At 46.4% G+C, this 23,314-nt stretch overlaps 1 protein-coding gene across 7 annotated transcripts in view; it reads left to right on the forward strand.

Annotated features, from left to right (window-relative positions):
- Positions 1-23,314, forward strand: part of MVB12B (multivesicular body subunit 12B) — a 249,661-nt gene that overhangs the window by 136,884 nt on the left and 89,463 nt on the right. For all 7 annotated transcript variants that reach the window (XM_081803602.1, XM_081803604.1, XM_081803603.1 and 4 more), the window contains one exon: positions 1,902-2,024. In XM_081803602.1, coding sequence (XP_081659728.1) covers positions 1,902-2,024 — 123 coding nt within the window. The remainder of the gene's footprint in view (positions 1-1,901; positions 2,025-23,314) is intronic.

The raw sequence follows: 23,314 nt of genomic DNA on the forward strand, positions 1-23,314 counted from the left end.
GCAAAGAGCAAATCTACGTTCTTGATAATTCAGGCGGGTTCTAGAATTCAGTCTAACTGGTCTTAATTGATCTCACTGAAGTCTTGTGCCCTGAACCCATGACTGCTACTGGCCAGGTGTCATTGTCTGAGAAAGCAGAACTGAGCTGATTTTCATCCTGGTGCATGAAAGTTCGTTTAGACTCTTCGGCTGTGGAATCTGAATGCTCTGTCTCAGAATTCTGTGATCATCCCCTTCCTACACACTCCAAAGTCCTGTTTTGCAACATGGTTTAAACTAATTATATGAACAGGATTACGGGAGGAGGAAATAGTTAAGAGAATGACTGTACTTCAGGTACCTAGGAGCAGCCATTTACATATAAATAGTAGAAAGCAACAATTTAATAATGAATTTTTAAAGTCTAATTTCAGTTACTATGTGTATTTTTAATTACAAGCGATAGTACTTTAAAAGACTCAAATTTTAACCAATTTAAACAATTCTAAAGAATAGATTGTTACCATATATATCTTGATAATCAAAATTAGAGCCTTCTTTCTTTTATATCATTTTGGAAAGATCGCTAAATAAAGCATATTTTGTATCATCTTAGAGCAAAAACTCCTTTTCAGAAGAAGAAAATTCCAGTATTATTTTTAAGGAAGGAAAAAGAACAGTGTCCAGAACTCGGAGTCACCTTTTTCTTAAAAATGAGGACATACATTACTCTGTAAGAGTTCAGGGTTGTCGGCTGGGGGAGACAAACCTCAGGCTGAGAACAGCCCCTCCAAGGCCAGGACCGTGGGGCCATCGCCAAGGTGTGATGGAATCAGGGTGGCCTATGGGAATCAGCCACCTGGTAAGATGTGATCGTGGTTTAGAGTAGTTCCTGTAGTGTACTGAGAAGCTGCCAGGAGTCTCCACTGAATAAATCTGTCCTCGTCATTTGACAAGATGCAGTTCGATGGGGGAGTTGAGAAGTTTTAAGTTGGATGTGGCTAAAATAATCCTGTTCCAGTTTCTAAGACCAAACCTGTCTTGTAAACACTCATAATGGGGTGGGGTAGGGGCGCACATCAGGGAACAGGAGACCTGATGTGGCATCTGTCAAGCCCCTTTGTGATCACTCTTGGTTGCAGTGGTCCATGGGGCACATGCCTCAGGCTTTGTGGTTTGAAGAGATCTCACCAGCTGCCCCTGAGAGTGAGGCCAACTGCAGGTATATCCAGGCATTGGGAGCTTTATGCAGAAGTTGGTACATGTCCTTGAGCAGGGTGGGGCTAATTCCCCTCATAGGGAAAAAACCAGGCACATGCGGGTGCCTGGGTGGCTCAGTTGGTTAAGCATCTGCCTTCAGCTCAGGTCATGATCCCGGGGTCCTGGGATCGAGCCCTGTGTCGGGCTCCCTGCTCAGTGGGGAGCCTGCTTCTCCCTCTGCCTCTGCTTCTCCCTGCCCCCACTCAGGCCCCCCCAAATAAAATCTTTAAAAAAAAAAAAAACCCAAACAGGCACATGCATCCATTCGCTCGTTGTTGCCCCATCTGTCTCACCCTAACCATACAAAGAACTTGAAGTGGATTATTACATAATTACGTATAATGAAGTGGCAAAATAAAAAGAATTTTGAAGACTGAGAACCAAGGAAAACATCAATAGTGTAGTAAGAAGGTAGGCTCCAGGGCAGGTAAAAAAGATGGCAAATCAGAGAGCCTGCCTTGTTGGGACAGTTGACTTCACATCAGGCTCTGAACTCTGACACCCAGAGCACAAAGGGCGGTAATGGAACTGATCTTTGTGGGCAAGAGTGGACTCCCTGGTTTTGGAGACTGTGATTCTTTTAAATGAGTTGGTTTGCTTCATTGCTCAGGTAAATGCTTTGTGCTGAACCGCACTATGAAGATTTCTGTTTTCTCCTAAAGGGAACTGAACAGCATGGGGATCTGGTATCGAATGGGCAAAGTACCAAGGAATCATGATTCATCTCAACCCACAACACCTTCCCAGTCATCAGCTGCTTCCACCCCAGCCCCCAACCTCCCCAGGTGAGGCCTCGTCAGTGGTGTCTTGTGCTGTTATGCATGTTACAGTGATGTGGTCTTGGGTCTCACTGCGTGACATTTTAGAACACCTCCACTTAGGATCTGCTGAAAACTGCAGAAGCAATACACCGCTAGAGGAGATTTTTAAAAATCCAATTAGAAATGTTTGCATTACACGAATGTAAAGGCCATTCTGTATTCTATCTTGTACGTATTCTGCAGGCTCCTAAGATAGCAGAATATGCAACTTTAAATTGGCTTGCTATTCTAAAGAGCTCATAGCTGCACACAGAAGCATGATTTGTAGCCATGTGGTTGGGATTGCTGGCCATAAGAAGGCAGAATTCCTTCTCTGCCTTGGTCAACAACTCATTTGAGGGTTGGTAAGTAATTTTGCTCGTTTTCATATTGTTTCTTTTCCCAGTGAGCTACAAACTAAGAAATGGGTAGTTTGGGTACGAGAGAATAGCGAGAAGGTTTTTGCGGGAGCTGGTTTCAGTAATTCCACAAAGAAACTTAGGTGAGGGGCGCCTGGGTGGCTCAGTCGGTTAAGCGTCTGCCTTCGGCTCAGGTCATGATCCCAGGGTCCTGGGATCGAGCCCCATGTCGGGCTTCCTGCTCAGTGGGGAGTCTGCTTCTCCCTCTGCTAGTCCTCCTGCTTGTGCTCTCTCTCTAATAAATAAATAAAATCTTTAAAAAAAAAAAAAAGAAACTTAGGTGAGCAAACGGGTCACTCTGCACCTGATTTCAGTTTAATAGAGGTAGTCATGGTCTCTGCAAAAAGCAGGTGGTAAAAAGAATCCTGTCAAAAAAAAAATCTCACCTCTCAGCACTGACTTATCGTGGTGAGCATTGCCTAATGTTGAGAATTGTCGATTTCCTATGTTGTACACCTGAAGCTAATATAACAATGTATGTCAACTCTAGTTCAATAATAAAAAAAACACCCTGCACCTTACTAGTAGTGAATTATTTGAGGGCAAGGAACAAACAGCAATGAGGGATTAAATTTGAGAAAGTGATTACTAAAGTAAATAAAACAAGAATCGGTGAGGCAGTGCTGTTTGGGGATGGATGTAGCATAAATGAGAGGACTCTGTCCTTTGGGTCTGGTCTTTCTTGTGACAGTTCCGCAAACCCAGAGTGATACTTCAGCTTGACTACTCGGAATGGCCTGAAACTTGACAAGTAGTTTTTAGTCTCGAATTGGCATGAAGAGACAGGAAGAGCCAGCGAGCTTCCCAGAGTCGCAGGGTGAGCAGTGGAGTGTCTCCAGTTTAGGGGTACCGGGCTAACACAGCTCAGGTCAGCATTTTCACGGTCCTTTCTCAATACCCAGAGCACAGACACAGCTGCATGCTGTCGCCTGTACCCGGGGTCAGCTCAGGCCCATCACCTGCGCTCAGGTCAGCTCAAACCCATAGTTCTGGAATGGTTACAGCTGCTGCCTATTGACATCACATGGTCTGGAAGGGCCTAGACTTGGGTCCCACCTCTGGGCAGGCTATAACTTTCTGTTGGATCAAGGGCACTGCTTCTCCCGGTTAAAGCAGGAAGAACGACCTCCCCAGAAGCTTGCCAGGCAGCGAGAGAACACGGTCACTAGCAGCTGAAGCGAGAGGGCCCGAGAACGCAGGCCACGGGAAGCCAGGCGGAATTGAAGGTAGTGCGTTAGAACAAAAGGTTTATAAGGTTTATGTATTTTATGTAAAACTCTTGTACAGTTTGTGGTTACAAGGGCTACAAGGAAATTGGATCAGTTTTGTTTTACTTGCCAAATGAAATAGATGTCAGAATAGTCCATATAAAGTGTATTCCCGGGGCGCCTGGGTGGCTCAGTCGTTAAGCGTCTGCCTTCGACTCAGGTCATGATCCTGGGGTCCTGGGATCAAGCCCCATGTCGGGCTCCCTGCTCAGCTGGGAGACTGCTTCTCCTTCTCCTCCCTGTTCTCTGTTGCTATCTCTGTCTCTCCCTCAAATGAATCTTTAAAAATAAATAAAAATAAAACGTATTCCCATGTGGCTGGGTTAAGCCCACCAGTATGCCGAAGGATAATCGAATGTTACGTTAATGCTTCCGGGTAAATGCCACTTGTCTGTCCCCAGCTCTCCTCTTTCCCTGGGCAGTCCTTTCCAGGTGGTATGCACATCTCTGTGACCCTCCTAATGAATTGCGGCGGAGGAGGGGGGGTGTCTTTGCTTTTTGTATTTTCCTATTCAGTACCTTTGACTTTAAAAAAATGAAATGCTGATGTTTCACTCAAAATTTCCACTGAAGGTTTGTGAAATGATGAGCATCTTATTTCCTTGAGGCTTCAGGTCTGTGATCTCCCCAGCAGAGGAATCCGATAGCTTTCTCTCCGGTGGTGGCCTGTGGGAGACGCTTGTTTTCCTGGTGTGGGAGTCTGCAGTGGGCCTGTAGGGTGAAGGCTTCCAAATCCAGCTCCTGTGACCTCTGTTCTCCCCCACCCCTAAGCTTCAGAATTTAAGCTAAACTGGTAGTCTCTTCTTCCCTTCCTTTTTCGTGTTTCTGTGCCTTTGTTCATGTGGACAGCTATACAACGATGTGTCTAAAATCCCCTGGCTTAGATGTTGGCTCAAATGCCTCCTCTCCCAGGAAGCCTTCCCTGAACACCCTGGGCCTGGGCCTGGGCCTGGGCCTGGGCCTGGGCTTTCCTCTCTGAATGCTTCTTTTCAGCCATCATGCCTTCACCTTGACGTTGTAACACCGTCCCCTCTCCTCAGGTTGTGAACTCCTTGAGGGCAGGAACCATGTCCAGTGCCTGTTACCTCCTAGCGCTCCGCCCAGATCCAGGCACATACTCAGTTTTGCAGCAAATGCTTCTCCAACAGCCTAGGACCCTGTGCTGCAGCTCCCCCCTGCCCCTGACGACTCCTGAGTCTCTGAGCACTCCTTGGGTCCTTTTCTGACTAGAGTGTAAGCATAAGAAATACTTCCAAGTGTGGTCTTTTGTGTGGACGCAGGGATCAGATGGCACAATGGGGCTAGAGAGAGAGAGCGTGTGCGGTGATGCAGCGCCCTCTACTGACCAGATTTGGAGGTGGCCTGGAGGACTAGCATGCTGGTTCCAAGCAAGGGATAGCAGGCCCTTTTCCCAGCAAATCCCCAGGGGACTGCAAGGGACCAAAGGAGGGCCAGTAGCAGACCTTGTTGTCTGCTTGAGCTCGAGCTTTTATGATGTATTGTATGGTGACTAACATCACATAATAAAAAAAGAAAAAGACAAGAATAATTTTAGCTAAAAGAAAAAGCTAAAAACGTGTGCTCTGCCTCCATTTCTTATGTTGTTACTCATATTTCAAAGAATTCTGTGCCATTTTTTGGAGAGCTGTTATCCCCAGCTTATTTCAGGCAAAAGGAGCGGTTGGTGGACTTTCTCCAGAGTTGATGAGTCATCACCTGAGGACCTCAGGGTCCTAGCAGAACTGCGTTCTCCAGAGGCAGGTGCCAGCCCTAGGAACAAGCGCTTCCTGCCTGTTTCCTTCCTGTTGTTGCAGGGAATGCTAGTCAGGAGGCCAGATCTCGGTTGTCCTTTCAGAATGGTTGAGCCCCTGGAGAGAAGAGAGAGCCCCTTGGCTGTATCCAGTGAATCGGATGCAGTGTTTGGTAAAGTTCATGGCAAAAGACAGGATGACAATGTGTCTCGGCAGACCTCTTCCTTGTTCAGTGACTCTGTGAACATATACATCTCTGCACACGTTTCCTGACCATTTCCAATTGAGAAGGGCATGCCACCTCTTCGAGGAGTGTGGAGCCCCCATTTTCTCTCTGGGCATCCGGGCTGCTCTACCCTCTGCCTTTCTGCTCCATGCACCTTGCTCAGCATAGGCTGGCCTTGGGGCTGAGGCACCGTCTCCTCTCCCCAGATGTCTGACGGACTGGCCTCAGCTTTGCAAGTCAGCCTGGTCCATAGAAGCAGACAGTTGGTGTGTGGATCCAGGCTTTTCTGATGCTCTTCCATGCACTGCCTTGGGGCAGAGGGCAGGTAGAGGAAGCACCTTCCCACTTCAACCACAGCAGGTCCCACTCCTCCTCTCGCACCAGGTCTCACATATGGTTCTGCTGCTACCAGTTCCAAGGTTTGGAAGGGCTCTGGGAGGCAGGTGGATTCCCAATTGATGGAGCACCGGTTGCCACAGAGTGTGGATAAATGAATGGCTCCATGTCATCCCGGGAGGGGGCCCCTGGTGGACTGCTGCCCCCTGGCTTGCTGAGCAGTAGAACCATGGGCTTGATAAAGACATCAGAGGCACGCTTATCAAATTTGCAGATGACACAGAGTCATTAGGGAGAGCTGATGTGCTGAATGACAGAATCAATACTCTGCATCTCGAACACCCTACTGGAACCAGGAGATGAAAGGTGTTGGGTCAAAACAGCATACCCCACCCCCAGGTTAAAAAAAAAAAAAATCAGTTGCACAAGAACCAAACTGAGGACACCTGGCTTAGTGATTTGTGTGCAGTGACCAGGCTGGGCACGAACTAGGATTGTGTAGAATGCGGCCTGGTGTGCCCAGTGGGGCGTGTCCTGGGAGGTAGTGTCCTACACCTGTCAGGTTCATTGGGAGGGTCACGTCCACTGCCACACACCACCTTGTAAAAGTTACCCAAACTGAGCACTGAATTTGGGTACGATGAACCGTTGTTTTGCCCTGAGTAGAGACAGGGCAGCTGGCCTCAGGTGTTTAAATGGTCAGTATGTAGCCGAGAGAAGTGTTTCCAGGTGGGGATGGGTTGTTGGCAGCCCCAGAAGACAAAAAATTAGATCACGTGGACTGAAGTTTTAAGGTGGTAGATTTAGGCTTATCATATTCAAAAAAAATTAAAGAACTCCCCAAAGGCAAAAATGCCATGGCGTTGAAGAAGCCCACTCAAGAGGTTGCATGCCCCCAGCCGTTGGCAGCGTTCAAACAGCATTTGGATTTTTCAGACTTGCAGGAGTTCTTCACAAGCCTTATTTAAGAAGTGTATCTTGTCCCCATCCTCAAAAATTCAGACTCCCACGGCACCTGGATGGCTCAGTTAGTTAAGCGTCCAACGCTTGATCTCAACTCAGGTATTGATGTCAGGGTCGTGGGTTCAAGCCCCGCAGTGGGTTCCACACTGGGTGTGGAGCCTACTTAAAAAAAAAAAAAAAAAATCAGATTCCCAGACCTGCACAGTAGGTCTTGCAGACACCTTGCCGAGGTTGCCTCCGGGCAGCTCCACTGGGTCGGGAGGGCGCAGAGCAGGGGGTGCTTGTCACCAGGGTCTGCCCATGTGGCTTTCAGTGCTTCCTCGCCATCTGACTTGTGGCCATTGTCCCCTTCCGCTCCCCAGTGCTGGTGTCTGGTCGTGTCCCTGAGCTGAGGAGGGCTGTGGGGCCCCCCTCCCTGGGATGGAGGGCACAGAGGGCCCCCGGCGGTGCTGACCCTGCAATAGGCAGTCTGGACTCCAGAGTGCTGGCATTTCCACCTTATGTGGACCCCGGGCTCGGGCTGTCCTAGGAAAGATGGGACGTGTGGTTCTAGTAGCTCCACTGTGCCCTTCCCCTTGGCCTGAGTCTTGCACATTGTGCTTCTGAAGGAGAAGCTGCTCCCTCAGGCCGGGGGGGGCACGTGTGATCCTGCGCAGACATTGGCCCTCCCCTGGGAGAAAGTGTCTTTTCCGCCCCCCCACCCCCACCCCAGAGCCCCAGAGCACACACTCCTTCACCAGCTGTTGAGTCCTGCCCCGCAGTCCCAGCCTGCGAAGTGCAGCCTCTGGGGAGCTTCCCCCAGGTGCCAGGCGGGGCTGAGCTTCCCTTATAAGGCGCATGGCGCTGCCCTGAGTTGTTCCAGTAATCTTCCGGTGATTTGTCAGCTCCCAGCGAGTTGTCAGTCACAGGTTCCAAAGTATGTTTCTTAGTGACAGACATAATTGTACTTAACTTTTTGCGTGGATGTTATCAATCTGTGACAGATACTCTGGGAAATGGGGCATTTTGATTGCAGAGGATCTGTCACAGGCATTTAGTCTTTCTCTCAGGGACACCAGGATTCAGTCACAACTTTTGCATGTCGATGTCAGGTTTTGAGAACATAGATCCTTGCTGACCTCAAAAATCGTTCCGTCACTCCGATCCCAGGGCTGTCATCTGAAAGGTTAATGGCTCTTCCTAAAGGAGAGACAACCACACTGCGAGGATCTGGAATTCAGGCCGTGCACGCCCAGGCGCACCCCCCATCACAGCCGTTGTCAGAAGCCCGTGAGCCGCTGCGCTCTGTCCGCCACCCCGGACCCCTGGACCCCACCTTCCTGGGGACGTGGGGTCAACCCGCGGAGTAAGCCAGCAAGCAGAGGGAGCCTCAGCACACTGGGTGGCGTCCTGTCGTCTAAGCCTGTCACTGTTCAGTTACAATGCGGTCTTTATGCTGCAGAGGACGTGTGTCCCCTGCCCTGTTGTGGCAGGACTTGAACAGCACCCATCAGGGAGGCCAAGTTTCCCCAACGAGGTGTTTGCCGCCATCCCGAGGGGCGGAAGCCTTGGCCACCAGAGACGTTGCCTATCGGGAGGAGCCCCAGCAGGTTTTCCTGTTGTGTAGGTTTAATGGAGAAGGCTCAGCCTAGAGGAGTGGAGGGAATTCCAGAGTGGAAAGCTCTTCTTTAAGGTCCCTCATTTACGAGAAGGATTGTCTGTGTCCTGCATCAAGGTGAGATTAGAAGCCAAGGGCTGCCAATTCCAGTGATTCTTTTCTTCCCCCATAACAGTAAACGTTGTATGTCCTGGATTCCAAGCTCACATCCATAGGGACAAGAGACAGGTTGGGGGTACGTGAGCCCCGGGGGAGCTCTCTTGGTCCCACTGAAGGAGGGTTTAGGGCTGGCCGTTCCAGCGGGTGGCCTTCAGAGCCTTGCACCTCCGCGGGGCGTGCCCAGGCAGGACTGTGGGTCTGGCTTCACTTGGGATAATTAGACTTCCTTTTCCTTCACACAAAAACCACACACGTTTTTGTTTTTTAACTTTGAAGACGGGATACACATTTTCATATCCTTCCTGGCTGTGTCACCCCTTTGAAGATGAAGACTTACTGCAGATGTTTTTCAAACAGAGCACAAGCACCAACACTGTAGACTTGAGTTCCCCTCACTCTGCCCCTGGTACCTTCCACCCACTGCTTTCGAAAGTACCAACAGCCAGGGGGGCTCCCGAGAAGGGCCGTCTGTGGGGTGGGACCTGAACACTGATTTAAATCAAAGTTAGATTCGAGGTTGAGCTTCCTGGGGCTGAGGTATTATTTCAGTAGCTCATCTTGACATTCTTTGCCTGGAACTTTAAAGCCCTAGGTTGCCTGCTGTCCTGTTGGGGTTTCCAGATTTCCACATGTTCTTCTTATTTTCTGAAACCTTCACTGGCTTCCTATTATCTGACATACCTCCCACATCATCTTGCATTAATCAGATGAGTCTCTTCTTGACTCCTGAGCACATCACTCTCCTTCCAGAACCGTCTCTGCTTTGGCCATTGCTGTGTATCTTGGCCTGTCCTGCCCCTGCCCTCCGGGAAGGGGCAGACCAGACTCCAGAATGCAGAGCCTTAGTCCCGTCCACCTTCCAGCCTGGGATAGCCTTTGCCCCTTCTAGAAAGCCCAGCCCCGTCTGTTTTCCCCCTTCCCCTCCTCCAGTTGCTCCCACCAGACGATTCACCTTTTCCTGTCATTGCTACGTGTATTTATGTTTGGTCTTATGACTAGATTTGCTGGCTTATTGATGACAGGGATTCTCCTGTTTCCGTTCTGTCCTTTAATGCTTTAGAAAAGGCTAGTCACACAGAAATACAGATGATAACATTGTACTCCCGTGTATGGAAACTTAGCAAGTGCTTTGAACTGTGTCCTCTCACTTAATTCAGCAAGTGTTCAGTGAAAAGCATGTGGTCCCAAAATGGCAGGGACCTTTGAACGCCAGGTTCCTGGCATATTTGTTGAATGTATAAAGTGAGCTGGTTTAGATACATAGCACCAGGTATTAATCTACTGATCCATCCCTCTTCCATCTATTCTGCCAGCCAGCAGAGACTTACATTGTATCTGCTACGTGTCCGGCACTTTCCAACTGGTTTACAAATAAGAACTCCTTTAAACCTCCTAACAGCTCTGTGAGTAGGGTACGGTCATCACATCCACTTTAAGATGAGGACACCAAGACCAAGGAGGTGAAATCCCTTTCCCAAGGTCACACAGCTACTGAGCAGCAGAGCTAGGATTTGAACCCAAGCAGAGGAGCGGCCTGTGGCTTACAGACTGTCTATGCCCCGAGGCTCCCGGCCACAGGGTCGCCGGCTATGAAGCAGCCACCCAGGTGTCCCAGCTGTCTCCATGTGTGGCCTCGGCAGGCTCCTGACCAGCAACTGGGAGCCACAGACTTGGCAGAGTGTGCACGTGTTGGTGCGGGGAGCCTGTTGTCTTCCCCAGGCTCCTCTGGTCGGGAGCTCCCCACGAGGTCTGCATCCACAGCCTTGTAGGAGACCCGTGAATGTTGGCTGGGGCCCAGTCCACCGGAGCCAGAGATGGCGGCTGAGGAGAACATGTGGAGGCCATACACGAGGGGTCCTGGCGGCGCAGCTCCCTCCAGCGGTCTCTGAGCCCACGATGAAGCGGGGTTACAAGTGGTGTGAGAGAGACCTACAGGGGAGGGTTCTCGGAATATTTTGGAAAGGCTTGTGTCACAGAGCGTTTGCTTTTGCAAGAGTATCCAACTTCGTTGTGGTGTCAGAGCGATGTTGAAGGGGAGATTTCATTAGAATGCAGTTTGGTTTTGCTGGATATGAATGATGAGTTGAGGCTGAGCAATACACTTTTTGATATTAATTTTTAATATGGCTTCTTGGGAAGTCAGAGCTTCTATTTAATGAAGAATTGACTATTAGTCAATATGGCTTCCATCTCTGAGCTGGCCTTCTTTGCTTTCACTCTTACACATCAGGTTGTGACAAGGTAGTTGCCGCTTGTAAATGTGGTATCTTTGTCATTTTTGTGACTCTGTGAGTGTCTAATTTTTCTTGGTGGTCATGACGGTTATGCGCGCTGCTTGGCGTTGTCCCGGAAGCAGGGCTGTAAATGTGAAATAATTTCCTCCCGTGCCTGCTTCACGGGTGCGCGCGGGCTCTTTGTGCACTTGGTTTAAGCTCCAGGGTTTGGAGAAGGGCCTTTTTCAGGATTATGAAAATAGTTTTCCGTGTGTCAGAACAGATTTATCAGTTCACTTTGGGGTCGGTTTTGTGAACCAGACCATTTAGAGAAGGATATTTTACCTTTTATCAGAGCGGAAGCTGACAATCTATTTGCAGGTAGCTCTACGGAATATTTCACCTGGATCTCTCAGTGTAAATCTAGCTGCCAAACAAAGTAAAAATGGGCGTTAAGTGAAATTTCTCACTATTTTACACCCAGCACCCAGCCCCCGCCCCAATGCTGTTCTATTTCAAGGCAGGGTTTCAATTATTAATTTGGATATTTAACAAAATCCTGGGCTTGCAGTAACTTTTAAAAGGCCCCTTGAATTTTATTTGGGTCAGGTTTTTGCCCGTGGGTAGGGTAGCATTCAACTTGAATATCTTTTCTTGAGCAGATGTTTTGTTTCCAGTTGAATAATAATAATTATTAGAATAAATAAAATTATCATCATCATTATTTCAGCTACAGTCTTTTGAACATCTTGTGCCAGGCATTGTGCAAACACTTTATAGATATCGTTTTAATCTTTATAACCATGCAGTGAGGTGCATAATGGGGATGAGCAAAGCCTTTAAGAAATGAGCAAGATGCAGTGGGGAGAGGTGGCAGCTGAACCAAGGGCAGGGCATCAGGACTCAGGAGTCAGGACAGGAGCCTGGTCCCACCATCCCTGCCTGAGTTTTAGGACTTCACCTCACTGTCTCCTACGGCCTCACCAGGGACCAAACATTAGCCACAAGCCATTCCAGACCATGGTCCACATTGCACCTCCTTATTAGTCATTGCTTTATTTTGCTAAACAAATTGTTTTCCACAGCTTCCGAGATTGATTGAGCAAGAAGGAGAAGAATGCATCTTTGATTCTTTGTTAGGGTTTGTTGTTTTCGGCTCGGACTGTTCCCTGCCCACCCTTCACTCTCACGCACGTAGCCTTTTATGGATCTGAGTTTGGCAGTCTCCCTGCTCTTGAATTTTGGAAAAGCGGATATTTTAGTAAGCTGGAAGAAGATGAAAAGCTAGAAGTGCCCATATGTTCCTTGTTTTTAAAAGTAGGGTCAGTGAGGTTTAGAGACTCTTTAAATATTTCAGTTTATAAGATTAGACTAGATCATCTGGAATGGAAGTGCAGTGCCCTGGGTCCCAGACTTCGCTTTTTTCTTCATTTCTTTTATATGGGAGGTAGGTGTTTTGGCATTGCAGGGTTCAAGTGTAATAAAACTTAAATGTAGTGAATAAATACCATGATTTGGAGTGTTGCTGCAACTGTAAACTTAGTTTCTTTCTTTCTCCTTTCTTCCTTTCTCTCTCTCTTTTTCTTTCTTTCTTCTTTCCTCCCTCCCTGCTTTTCTTTTTTTAAAGTAATCAGGGACTTGGAAAATAGCCGATTGGTAGAAGGATGGTGTAACTTAACCGAAAACTCCAAAGCTTTAAAGGAGTACAGTCTTTGGCATTTTTCTACAGAAGCATTTTCTTCACCCAGTTAAATCTTCACGGGTTGAGATTAAGCATCCATCCTGAAGTGTCTGTTCGAGTACTTTGAAATTGCACACAATTGTGCATTTTGTTGAAACCACGCCGACCTTTGCTCTTATTTTCTCTTGGATTAGGATTGGTAAATATGACATGGTGCTGGTTTGTCTGGATCCCAAGATATTTGCAGAAGCCGGGAATCTGAGCAACTGCCTAGCCCAACAAGGTGCCCTTGGAGGTGACTTGATGCCACACATGTGGAGAGAGGTGGGGCTAGGACCAGGTCTCGGCTCCAGTTACGGCGCACCTAGCATTTTATACTTCCTGCCGTGAGGTGGGACAGACAGCATTTTCCTGCCCTTGGTTGCCCCACATCAGGTCCTGGGAGACACCTGCGTGAGGGAGGGCTGTGGTCACCAGACTACCCAGACAGGAGGGACCTGGACCTTACTTGTTTTCCGGGCCCCCCACCCTCCTCCACCTAGAGAAGCGGGAACTCTGTGCGCTCGCTGGCGTTTCCTGTCATGTTCATTCACTCTTCATACCTCTTCGATTCTAAATTTCAGGAGTGATTTGTCACTTTAGAGGAGGGAGTCATTAATAACCATTATTTAGAACTGTCGAGGCTTCCTCTCAGTGTGTGAATGTCTGAGTTAAGCATCCAAAAAATTGGCCTTGTTGGTGGCAGACAGGGCCTCCGTATTGACAGATCCGAGGCTGCCCCACCCCCACTGGCCTTTCTCACGTTCTAGTTATTCCAAGTCTGTCTTTAATCACCGAGAGGGTGGCGGCCGAGTGGTTAAAGCACGTCCTCCTGGAATTCATTAGTATTATTACCAAAGACCGTGTTGTAAATTGTTGATTTTTTTTTTAACTGCTTGGAAAAAATTTCTCCTTAACTATTTCATTTTAATGTGCTTTAAAAAAAAAAAAAAAAGGAAGAAAGATTTTTCTCATCAAACATTTGAAACAAAATAGTTCAGAAACCCTGATTTCAGATCTCACCAGGTGTGGGCTGAGGGGTTGTCCTAAAAGAAACTGAAACAGCATCTCAGCCACCCTCAGGCTGTGGGGTGGGGGCCCGGGAAGAACCCCCCAAACCTGCTGAAGGTGGTTAAAAAGAATTGGCATTCAATGTATGTTAATGCACATTGTTATTCTTTAACATTAAAATTCCACTAAAGTAGTAATAATTACTGTTAATATCTTTCAGTGGAAACTTACAGTAAAGGAGCAATAGTAGAAACAGTATTTAAGGGAGAGCTGCCGGCGTGATAAGAATGCAAATAAGTGTTATTAGCCTAATGATTTTGCCGTCGCCATGGTGGTGCAGCAGCAGTGTTGTGAATATGTCATCCGGCTCCCGTGAATTCGGAAAGTGTGTCAAAATACAACTTCAATTAGTTTGCTCTAATTATGGCTCTGGAGAGTTTGTAACTACATCACTCCTCATTAAAAGAGATTCTCTTATACGGATTAATGTAATATACAAAGGAAAGTTTCAAAGTTCCCGACGCCGTTTGCTCCCGCAACGAGCAGGCTTGGAGCAGGGCTGGTGGATCCTGGGTCTCCTGCTTCCACCGGCCAGGCCTGGCAGAGGCAGGGGATGGGGACAGGGGGGCGGAGCCGGGGGGCTGTGGCCAGAGGGGGCGGGCCGTGCTGGTGCTGCATGGAGCAGCTCACCCCTCCTGCTAAAGTGGCCATTACAAATGGAGTTTTGACGATTGCCGCAAGAGGGTAAATGAACCCATCTCAAGCCTTTAACAGAAAACTGCTCCTCTGAAACTATGGGGATGTCCCTCACCTCACCCACAGCACCTGTGAAGTCTGGAAGCAGAAAGCTCTTAAGACCTACCATGGCCACGTGCAATGTGTAGAGCCAGCCTTTGATCCTGTCCTAGGGGCCTCGGAGGAGATTTCATGGGAAAACTTACTTTGAGTCCTGCAGGATCACATGGCCTCTGTGAAATGTCAAAAGTCCTTTTTTTTAAAGATCTTATTTATTCATTTGAGAGAGAGAGAGAGAGAGAGCAAAAGCAGGGGGGAGAGGGAGAGGGAGAAGCAGGCTGCCCGCTGAGCAGGGAGCCCGATGCGGGACTCAATCCCAGGACCTGGAGATCATGACCGGAGCCGAAGGCAGACGCCTAATAGGTAGAAAGATTAGGTAGTTACAAATAGGTAGTACAAATGCTATTGTTGAGGGGCGCCTGGGTGGCTCAGTCCATTAAGCGTCCAACTCTTGGTTTTGGCTGAGGTCATGATCTCAGGGTCATGAGATGGAGGCCCCAGTTGGGCTCCGCTCTGGGCATGGAGTCTGCTTGAGATTCTTTCCCCCTCCCCCCCTTCCTCTCCCCATCCTCCTCCCCACTCGCGTGCACTCTCACACTCTCTCTAAAATAAATAAAATCTTTTTTTTTTTTAAAGATTTTATTCATTTATTTGAGAGAGAGAGAGCGTGAGAGAGAGAAAGCATGAGAAAGGGAGGGTCAGAGGGAGAAGCAGACTCTCCGCTGAGCGGGGAGCCCAATGCGGGACTCGATCCTGGGACTCCAGGATCATGACCTGAACTGAAGGCAGACGCTTAACCGACTGAGCCACCCAGGCACCCTAAATAAAATCTTTTTAAAAACTACTATTCTTGGGCGCCTGGGTGGCTCAGATGGTTAAGCGTCTGCCTTTGGCTCAGGTCATGATCCCAGGGTCCTGGGATCGAGTCCCGCATCGGGCTCTCTGCTCCTTGGGAGCCTGCTTCTCCCTCTGCCTCTCTCTCTCTCTGTCTCTCATGAATAAATAAATAAAAATCTTTAAAAAAAAAACCTACTATTCTTGAGCTGTTGCCATTTCGAAAGAAGGGAAATCCACGTTTTCTTACGCTGTTACTGACTTCCCTCCCCCTTGAACATCAGTAGGGCTCTGCAGTGCCCACCTCTGTGAGGCCCCCCTGTACAGGGTGTAGATGGCTGTAGCGGGTCTCGGGTCCACTGTACGAGGCTGTTCCCTTGAGCTTTGCTGCCCCTCACCACGGCCATTCTCCTGAGCAGCTAGTCACAGCATCCTTGTGACTCCCCGGTTGGAGGAGCTCAGTGGTACATTTTGAATCCAAGAGTTAGGGGCGCCTGGGTGGCTCAGTTGGTTAAGCGACTGCCTTCGGCTCAGGTCATGATCCTGGAGTCCCTGGATCGAGTCCCGCATCGGGCTCCCTGCTCAGCGGGGAGTCTGCTTCTCCCTCTGACCCTCCTCCCTCATGCTCTCTGTCTCTCATTCTCTCTCTCGCAAATAAATAAAATCTTTAAAAAAAAAAAAAAAATGAATCCAAGAGTTAAATTTTAGAATGCTTGTTGGGTGTACCTGGGCTTTGGGTGCCACTCCTTACCCCCCCCCAATTTATATACACAATGCAGGATATCCAAAATACAGCTTTGAATATGTTTTTTTGACCTCTGATTGTTCTCTTTGTCCTTATTTCTGGTGCATACAGGAGGGTATGTAACTTGGCCTTCTTTATACGACTCACAAGCAGTGTTCTCTTGAGTGCGTTCTATCGCTACTCCGAGTTTCAGTTTCCTCTTCTGTAAAGTGGGGATAAGAATATCTCCCTTGCAGATGGTTCTGAGAAATAAACGGGGGACACATGAAAGTACCACACCAGCCCACAGCGGGCACTCGTGCGTGTGGCCTTCTGTCTTTGTCCAGTCTGAGCCCGAGACCTCTCTGTTGCCCTCATTTGGCTCCTTTCTGCCTCCGCTGTAGCTTCAGTTACGCCCCTACCCCCCACCCCGCCGGTTCTCACAGAGCCAGACTGTGGGCTCAGGGGCCCCGCGGAGCTGGGGCGGGGATCGCTGTGCTCACAGGTGAGCAGCTGGTGAGGGGTTAAGATAGTAATTGTGTAAGTCTTCCAGGCTTTCTCCCAGTTCTGCGATAATTTGATGAAGAACTTCACCCTAATTAAATATTCAAATTAGGAATAAGTGTCAATATGGCTTCCCATTGCCTGGAATGATGATTAATTGTATTCAAAACTCTAGTGGCCCACTGTAATCTAAACTGAACCGTTGTTCTTGATTATTTCTGCACCGCACTTGCCATGTTTTTGTTTTAAGATTTAAACTAGTAATTGATTTGCCATATGCTGTCGAGCTGCACATACTTTAAAGCTGTGCGTTTAGGAACTTAGGGATTTGGAATTTTGATTTCCTTAGTCTTCCAGTGGCAGTTTTCTTGTCCAGTGCAGAGTGATTTGGTGGGGAGGGGCTGGTGTCTGTGTTGCCCAGGAGGAAAACTCATTATATAGTCAAGTTGGTAGGCTGAGGTTGTATTGATCATGGCAAATGGGTTGCTTGAATGGAAAATGAACAAGTCTGCATTTACATTTAGCTTGTGCTTTGCATTGTCTCGGCAAAGCAACATGTTTCTAGTGGAAAAAGCATCAACTCAAATCCTAGCCCAGCCAGTTTCTTTCACTCTGTGTTCCTGGGCAAGTCGCCTAACCTCTCTGAACCTCCTTTCCCCTGATCAGTAGAATAATACTTACCTTGTTGGGCTGGGCCGCTTAGGGATGAGTGTGAATCATGAAGAATAGCTCAGGTGCTCAGTCAGTGGTAACTGTCATAGTAATAGATGATTACGGAAACCTTCAATGTTGCCCCCCCCACACCCCCCACCCCCTGACATCGCACTCGGAAATGATCTCCCACTTCTCTGACTCCAGGAGCCTCCATTGCTGTTTCTTCCTCTGTGACCTCTCCTAGCTCATTGTCTTGACTCATGAATTACTATTTCATGGTTTGAGCCTTTTCTGCGCGCCCCCGCCCCCCCCCACCCCCACCCCGCCACAGTCTTTTCTCTTGGCAGATGAGACCATAGCTTCCACGACCCTGGACTGGGCACTTCCTAGGGTTTGGTGGAGCGCCTGGTCCATGGTAGGCACTCAACAGATGTTTATTGTTTTCTTTTGCTTTTTTTTTTTGCCATTGCTTTAAAATGGAAACATATAACCTTATTTGCATATCTTATATTTAGAGCTTTTTACTTTATGATCTAGGCGATTTATGTGTTTTAATTTACTTATAGATAAATTCCTAAAGAGGAAAGATAGAAGTCTCATTTGGCTCTTTGTTTTTTCATTTTTAAAGAAACTTTATTGTCTTAGAGCAGTTTTAAGTTCACTATAAAATTGAGAGGAAAGTACAGAGATTTTCCATATATCCCCTGTCCTCACATATGCGTAGCCTCCCTGTTATCAACATGACTCACTAGAGTGGTACTTTTTTTTCTTTTTTTTTTGTAACCAGAGATGAAACAACATTGACACATCGTAATCACCCCAAGTCCATAGTTTACCTCAGGGTTCACTCTTGGTGTTGTACATTCTGTGGGTTTGGACAAATGTATGATGACATATGTCCATCATTATAAAATCATACAGAATATTTTCACTGCCCTAAAAATCCTCTGTGTCCTGCTCATTCACCTCTCCCCCCAGCCCCTGGCAACCACTGGTCTTTTTACTGTCTCCATAGTTTGCCTTTTCCAGAATGTCCTAGAATTGGAATCCTACAGTATAGAGCCTTTTCAGATTGGCGTCTTTCACTTAGTAATATGCATTTATCATTTGGGTTTTTAAAGATCTCAGTGCCAAATCCTGTACTTGACCTATAGTAGGAGCTCAGTTAAAAACTGGTGGACCAAATCAGTCACAAGACAAGATTACAGCAGCCTTGTGTGCCTGCTGATAACACAGTCCGTCTGCCCTTGGATAGCATCAATTCACTGGGTATATTTGGAATTAAGTTTCAAGTCTGGGCATAGAAAGTTTATGAGATAGCGGATATCACTGTAAAGGAAGTGGGTCTGTTTTCGATTTTACAAAACCTTACTTGACTTCGCTGATGTCAATCACATAACAAAACAAAGATGTCTCATCGGACCTTGAAAAATGGTAGTAAAGTTTGCACATGGTGATTTCTTTCTGAGGTCGGCTCCAAAATCAATGAGAAAAGAAAAATTCCCATACCGAAAATTATTTGAGGGCCTAGAGTCATTAAAATAACGGACTCTCGGTTTTAGTAGAATGAAGTGACAAGAAAAATGTCCAGCATTATCTCACATTATCTCTGGGTCTTCACAGATCTGAATCCTAACTCAGAACTCAGTTTGGAAGCACAGGGGACCTGGAGCTGGAATCATTTCTGTGAAGTCTTTGAGGACGATGCTGGTGCTGGTCAGGCCTTCCAGCTGAAAATGATTCATTTTAATTACTGTCCAGGGCAATCTGATACCTGAGCATATGGTCCTTAAGAAATAAGCTTGCCCAAACTGTCAGCGAGTATGGGCAATGGTCAGGGACCTCATTCTGACATCGTTGACCAGCCTTGGAGAGTGGACGCTCTAGAAGGTGCTTATTAAAATGCCAGCAGGTGCAGCGAGGGTCCCCTTCCCTGTGACTCCCTCACCCTGCTTGTGCCAGGTGTTTTATAAGAGCCTTTTTCTTCATTAAATGGCATTCATTAAGCACGTCTTTACACCTGGCACAGAAGCTGCGTGTCACAGATGACTTCTTCCCAATGGTGTTTTGCAGGAATAAAGTGGAATTCACATAGCCGTTTGCTGTGTTCTTTCCCCCACCTGACCACCTTCACTCAATTATCGTGGCTTTTGCATATTATATTCCTCTGCCGCCACCACTCCCCCCGCCCCCATTTCTGTTACTTTCTTTTGCACGTTACCTCTGGTCCTTGTCCACCAGTAGACAGGTTCTCTAGAAAACAAGATGTTCCTTTAGCACCAAGTGCTGTGCTGTTTGCTTTCATACACGTTTGAAAGCGAGGCTAACACTCCCAGCAACTTCTCCTGTTTTCTGCCATCATCTTCTTACTGATAAAAAGAAAACTTCTCATTGGAAAAAATTAACACATAAAATATATGAAAGGAGAGGGGGAGGGGAAAACTGCACTCTCCGTGGCCTCAGACTTCCGTGGTCCACAGTGTGACCCCCAGTCCTGCCACCAGCCTCAGGCCATCTGCTGGGAGCTGGCATAGCCCCACGCTCCTCCCAGGGCCCCTTTGATTCTTCCGTGTGTCGTATCCATAACAGTGTTTGTAGGGTTTGTTTCTGTACTCAGGTTTTATTTCGTTTTGTTTTGTTTTGATCAAACAGCTGGGTCTTGGAGATTTGGCTGTGGTGATATAAAAAAATGTCTGGCTCATTCCTTCTTGTTCTGTCCTAGTTTAGTATCACATGAACATTTTCCCAGTTCACTGCTCTTACCAACGCTGCCTGAAAGGACCCGGCTCCCCGCTCTCCTGCAGCTGAGTTCTCTCTCCCAGCGCCACATGGTCCACACCCTCCTCCGTCCCACCTAGAAAACCTGTAAACATTATTTTATGTCCAATAGGTTTTTCTGAATCCGACACTTTATAATGTCCTATAAATTATATCACATTTATAACATTTTATAGCGTTCCGGTTTTTGAGTTGAGTATCGTCATTCCGAGCTGCATTTGGTGATTTTTTTTCCCCCCATCAGGGTTCAAACCCAAGCTGTATCCCTTCAGGCAAGCTGCGGAGCCTTTCTGAGGCCATCTGTCAAATAGAGGTGATCTCAGTGCCTAGTCGTAGGATCCGGGTGGGGGTTACGTGGTAAGTGTGAAGGGGAAGCCCTGTGAAAATGGCAGCTAATGTTGTTTGCCAGTTTTTATCTTAAATAAGTCCTTTCCCACATTTCCGGTTATTTCCTCATTTCTAGAGGGAAAGCAAAAATGCCGGTCCTTTTGTCTGCTTCCTTCGCAGTTCTTAAGTCTTAATTTCAAATCCTCTGGAGCATGTTTGAATGTATCTCTTTCAGAGAAAGGGATGTGAATGATCTTTCTTTGTCAGTGTCTTCACATATAAAAGATAACTTGAAGGAATAAGAAGTTTCTGAAAAGCCGCTGTCTCTCCCTTAAACTTCTGTGGCTCCATTGTCTTCAGGCACATAGTATGATAGAGTTGAAAAGTCTGAAATCACCATCAGGCTCTGCCAGGATTCATCTAGTGGTGGTTCTCTCTTCATTGCCATTCTCGAGTCCTGTCAGCCCGATTGGCTTCCTTCTTTAGGCCTTTTTTTGTTTTTAATGTTTTTTAGATCAGGAAGTATTTTCAGCTTTACTACAGTATATTCAGTATACGATAAACTGCACATGTTGAAATAGAATTTGATGAGCTTTGATGTATATGCACACTTACAGTACCATCACCAAAATCAAGGTCGTGCATGTATCTACCACCCCCAAAACTTCCTTGTGTTCCTTCGTAGTCCACCCTCCCTCCTCAGGCCAACCACTGATCTGCTTTCTTTCCCTATGGGTTAGTTCGTATTTCCTAGAATGTTCCATAATATAATGGAATAATACCACATGTACTTTTTACCTAGTGTATTTTACTTGGCATTAGTATCTTGAGATTTATCTACCTCGGGTGCATCAATAGTTTGTTTCCATTTTATTGTTGAGTAGTATCCATCATGTGGATGTTCTTCAGTATATTAAATCACCTATTGCTGGATGTCTGGGTTGTTTTTTTATTACAAACAAAGCTGCTGAGTGCATTTGTGTCCAGATCTTCCTACAGACCTACGCTTTCATTCCTCTTGGGTAAAAACCAAGTGGTGTAATGGCTGGCTCAAATGATAGGATGTATTGAACTTTCAAAGAAACTGCTAATTGTTTCCTGCAGTGGTTGTACCATTTTACATTCCCACCAACAATGCATAAGAGTTCCAGCTTCTCCCTACCTGATTTTTGCCATTCTAGATAAGATACGTGTTAGCATTGTACTGTGGCTTCAATGAGCACCTCCCTAATGACCGGGGATGTTGGATGTCTTTTCGTGTGCTGATTTACCATTCATACATTTTCTTTAGTGAAGTGTCTGTTCTGATCTTTTGGCCATTTTTTTTTTAATTGGACTGTTTGTCTTCTCTTAAGTTCTAAGAGTTCTGTAGAAATGCTGGCTATAAATTGGGTATGTGTTTACAGATAGCTTCTTCAGGTCTGTGGGTTATCTTTTCAATTATGTAATAAATCTTTTAAAGAACAAGAGTTTTAAGTGGTGGTGGAGTCCAGTTGATTAATTTTTTTTTCTTGTATAGTTTGTGCTTTTTTGTGTGTCTTATTTAAGAAATTTTGCCAAGCCTAAGGTCACAAAGATTTTCCTCTTTGTTTTCTTCTAGAAGAGGCCATGCTATGCCTGTGAAGTCAAGATGTGTTGAAATAAAAAGTATGAAATCCTAGGACTTCCAGACTTAATAATTTACCCTTTCTCTTTCCTCTTTTCTAAAAATAGTTCTGTGAACCTCTTGGGTCATTTTATATGTGCTGTGAGGTAAGCATCAAAGTTCATTTATTTGCATGTGGCTATCCAGTTGTTCCAACACCATTTGTTGAAAAGATTACCCTTTCTCCCTTGAATTGTCTTGGCACCTTTTGTTGAAAACTGATTGATCATGTATGTGTGGATCTATTTCTGGACTCTCCATTCTGTTGCATTGATCTATATGGTCTGTCTTTATGCCCTGATACCACACCGTATTGATTATTGTAGCCTTACACTAAGTCTTGAAATTGGGAGTCTGGAAATCAGGATTTATTTAGCCATGAGTCTCTTTGTTGATTTTGCTTGGAATGTTGGAAGCCCTATTGACTTCTATATTTAGTTGTTGTTATTGTTTTTTAATTAGACAAGCTTTAAACTTTTTTTTTTTTGGTTGTTACTTTTAATTGTTGTGATTTCTTTCCAAAACCTAGAATATTCAGGTTGGTTCTCTGTGTTTATCATAATTTTCCTCCTCATCTCTGTGTTCGTTCTTTACATTCTGAAATCTTGGGGGGCTTTTCCACAATATTACTGATTTAGGGTTTTTTTGGAATTTTATTTCTGTATTATTTCTAATGCAGATAACTTTATAACCTACAGTAAATTCTTTTTTAAAGCTAATGTTCTTATCTTGTTGTTTGACATTATTTTATAGACGTGCATGAGGATATATCTAGCCTGGGTATTGGCCAAAAGGCATCAGGGTGTGGGAATTATCCCCTCGTCTCATTTAGGTGCTCATTATTTGGTACATAATCTTCTGATTCTTCATTACCTTTCTCTGTTCTCATTAGTTTTTGTAGAGCCTCAGTGATGGGAGGCTGGTTTCACCGGCCCAACAAATCATCCAGTCTTGGTTTTTCTAGGGCATGTATCACTTCATCCTCCTGATTTGATTTTTTTTTTTTTCAACTACTGATTTTTTGTACCAGTGAGAGTGAATAAACAAGTGTCATTCCTCATTATTTTGGGGATATACTGTTTCTGTCTAGAGGGCCTGCCACGTGTGCCTGCTCTATCCCCCAAACCCAAGTTTATGTTCTCTAAGGGTTCGGTCACTGCCAATTCAGAAAAGGGACTCACAGGCTTGTCGGGGAACTGTGAGGAGCATCACGATCCAGTTCGGATAGCCAGACGCCTGGCTCCTCCTTCCTGCCTGGCTGCCCAGGCACTGTCACCTTCCCGCCATGCTGTGCCTGGTAAATCAACATGCAACCCTAGGCCTCCTGGACTTAATAATTTTGTCTCTTCCT

Source organism: Leptonychotes weddellii, chromosome 14, assembly GCF_054177405.1.
Source record: "Leptonychotes weddellii isolate Sample4059 chromosome 14, ASM5417740v2, whole genome shotgun sequence".
Lineage (NCBI taxonomy): Eukaryota > Metazoa > Chordata > Mammalia > Carnivora > Phocidae > Leptonychotes > Leptonychotes weddellii.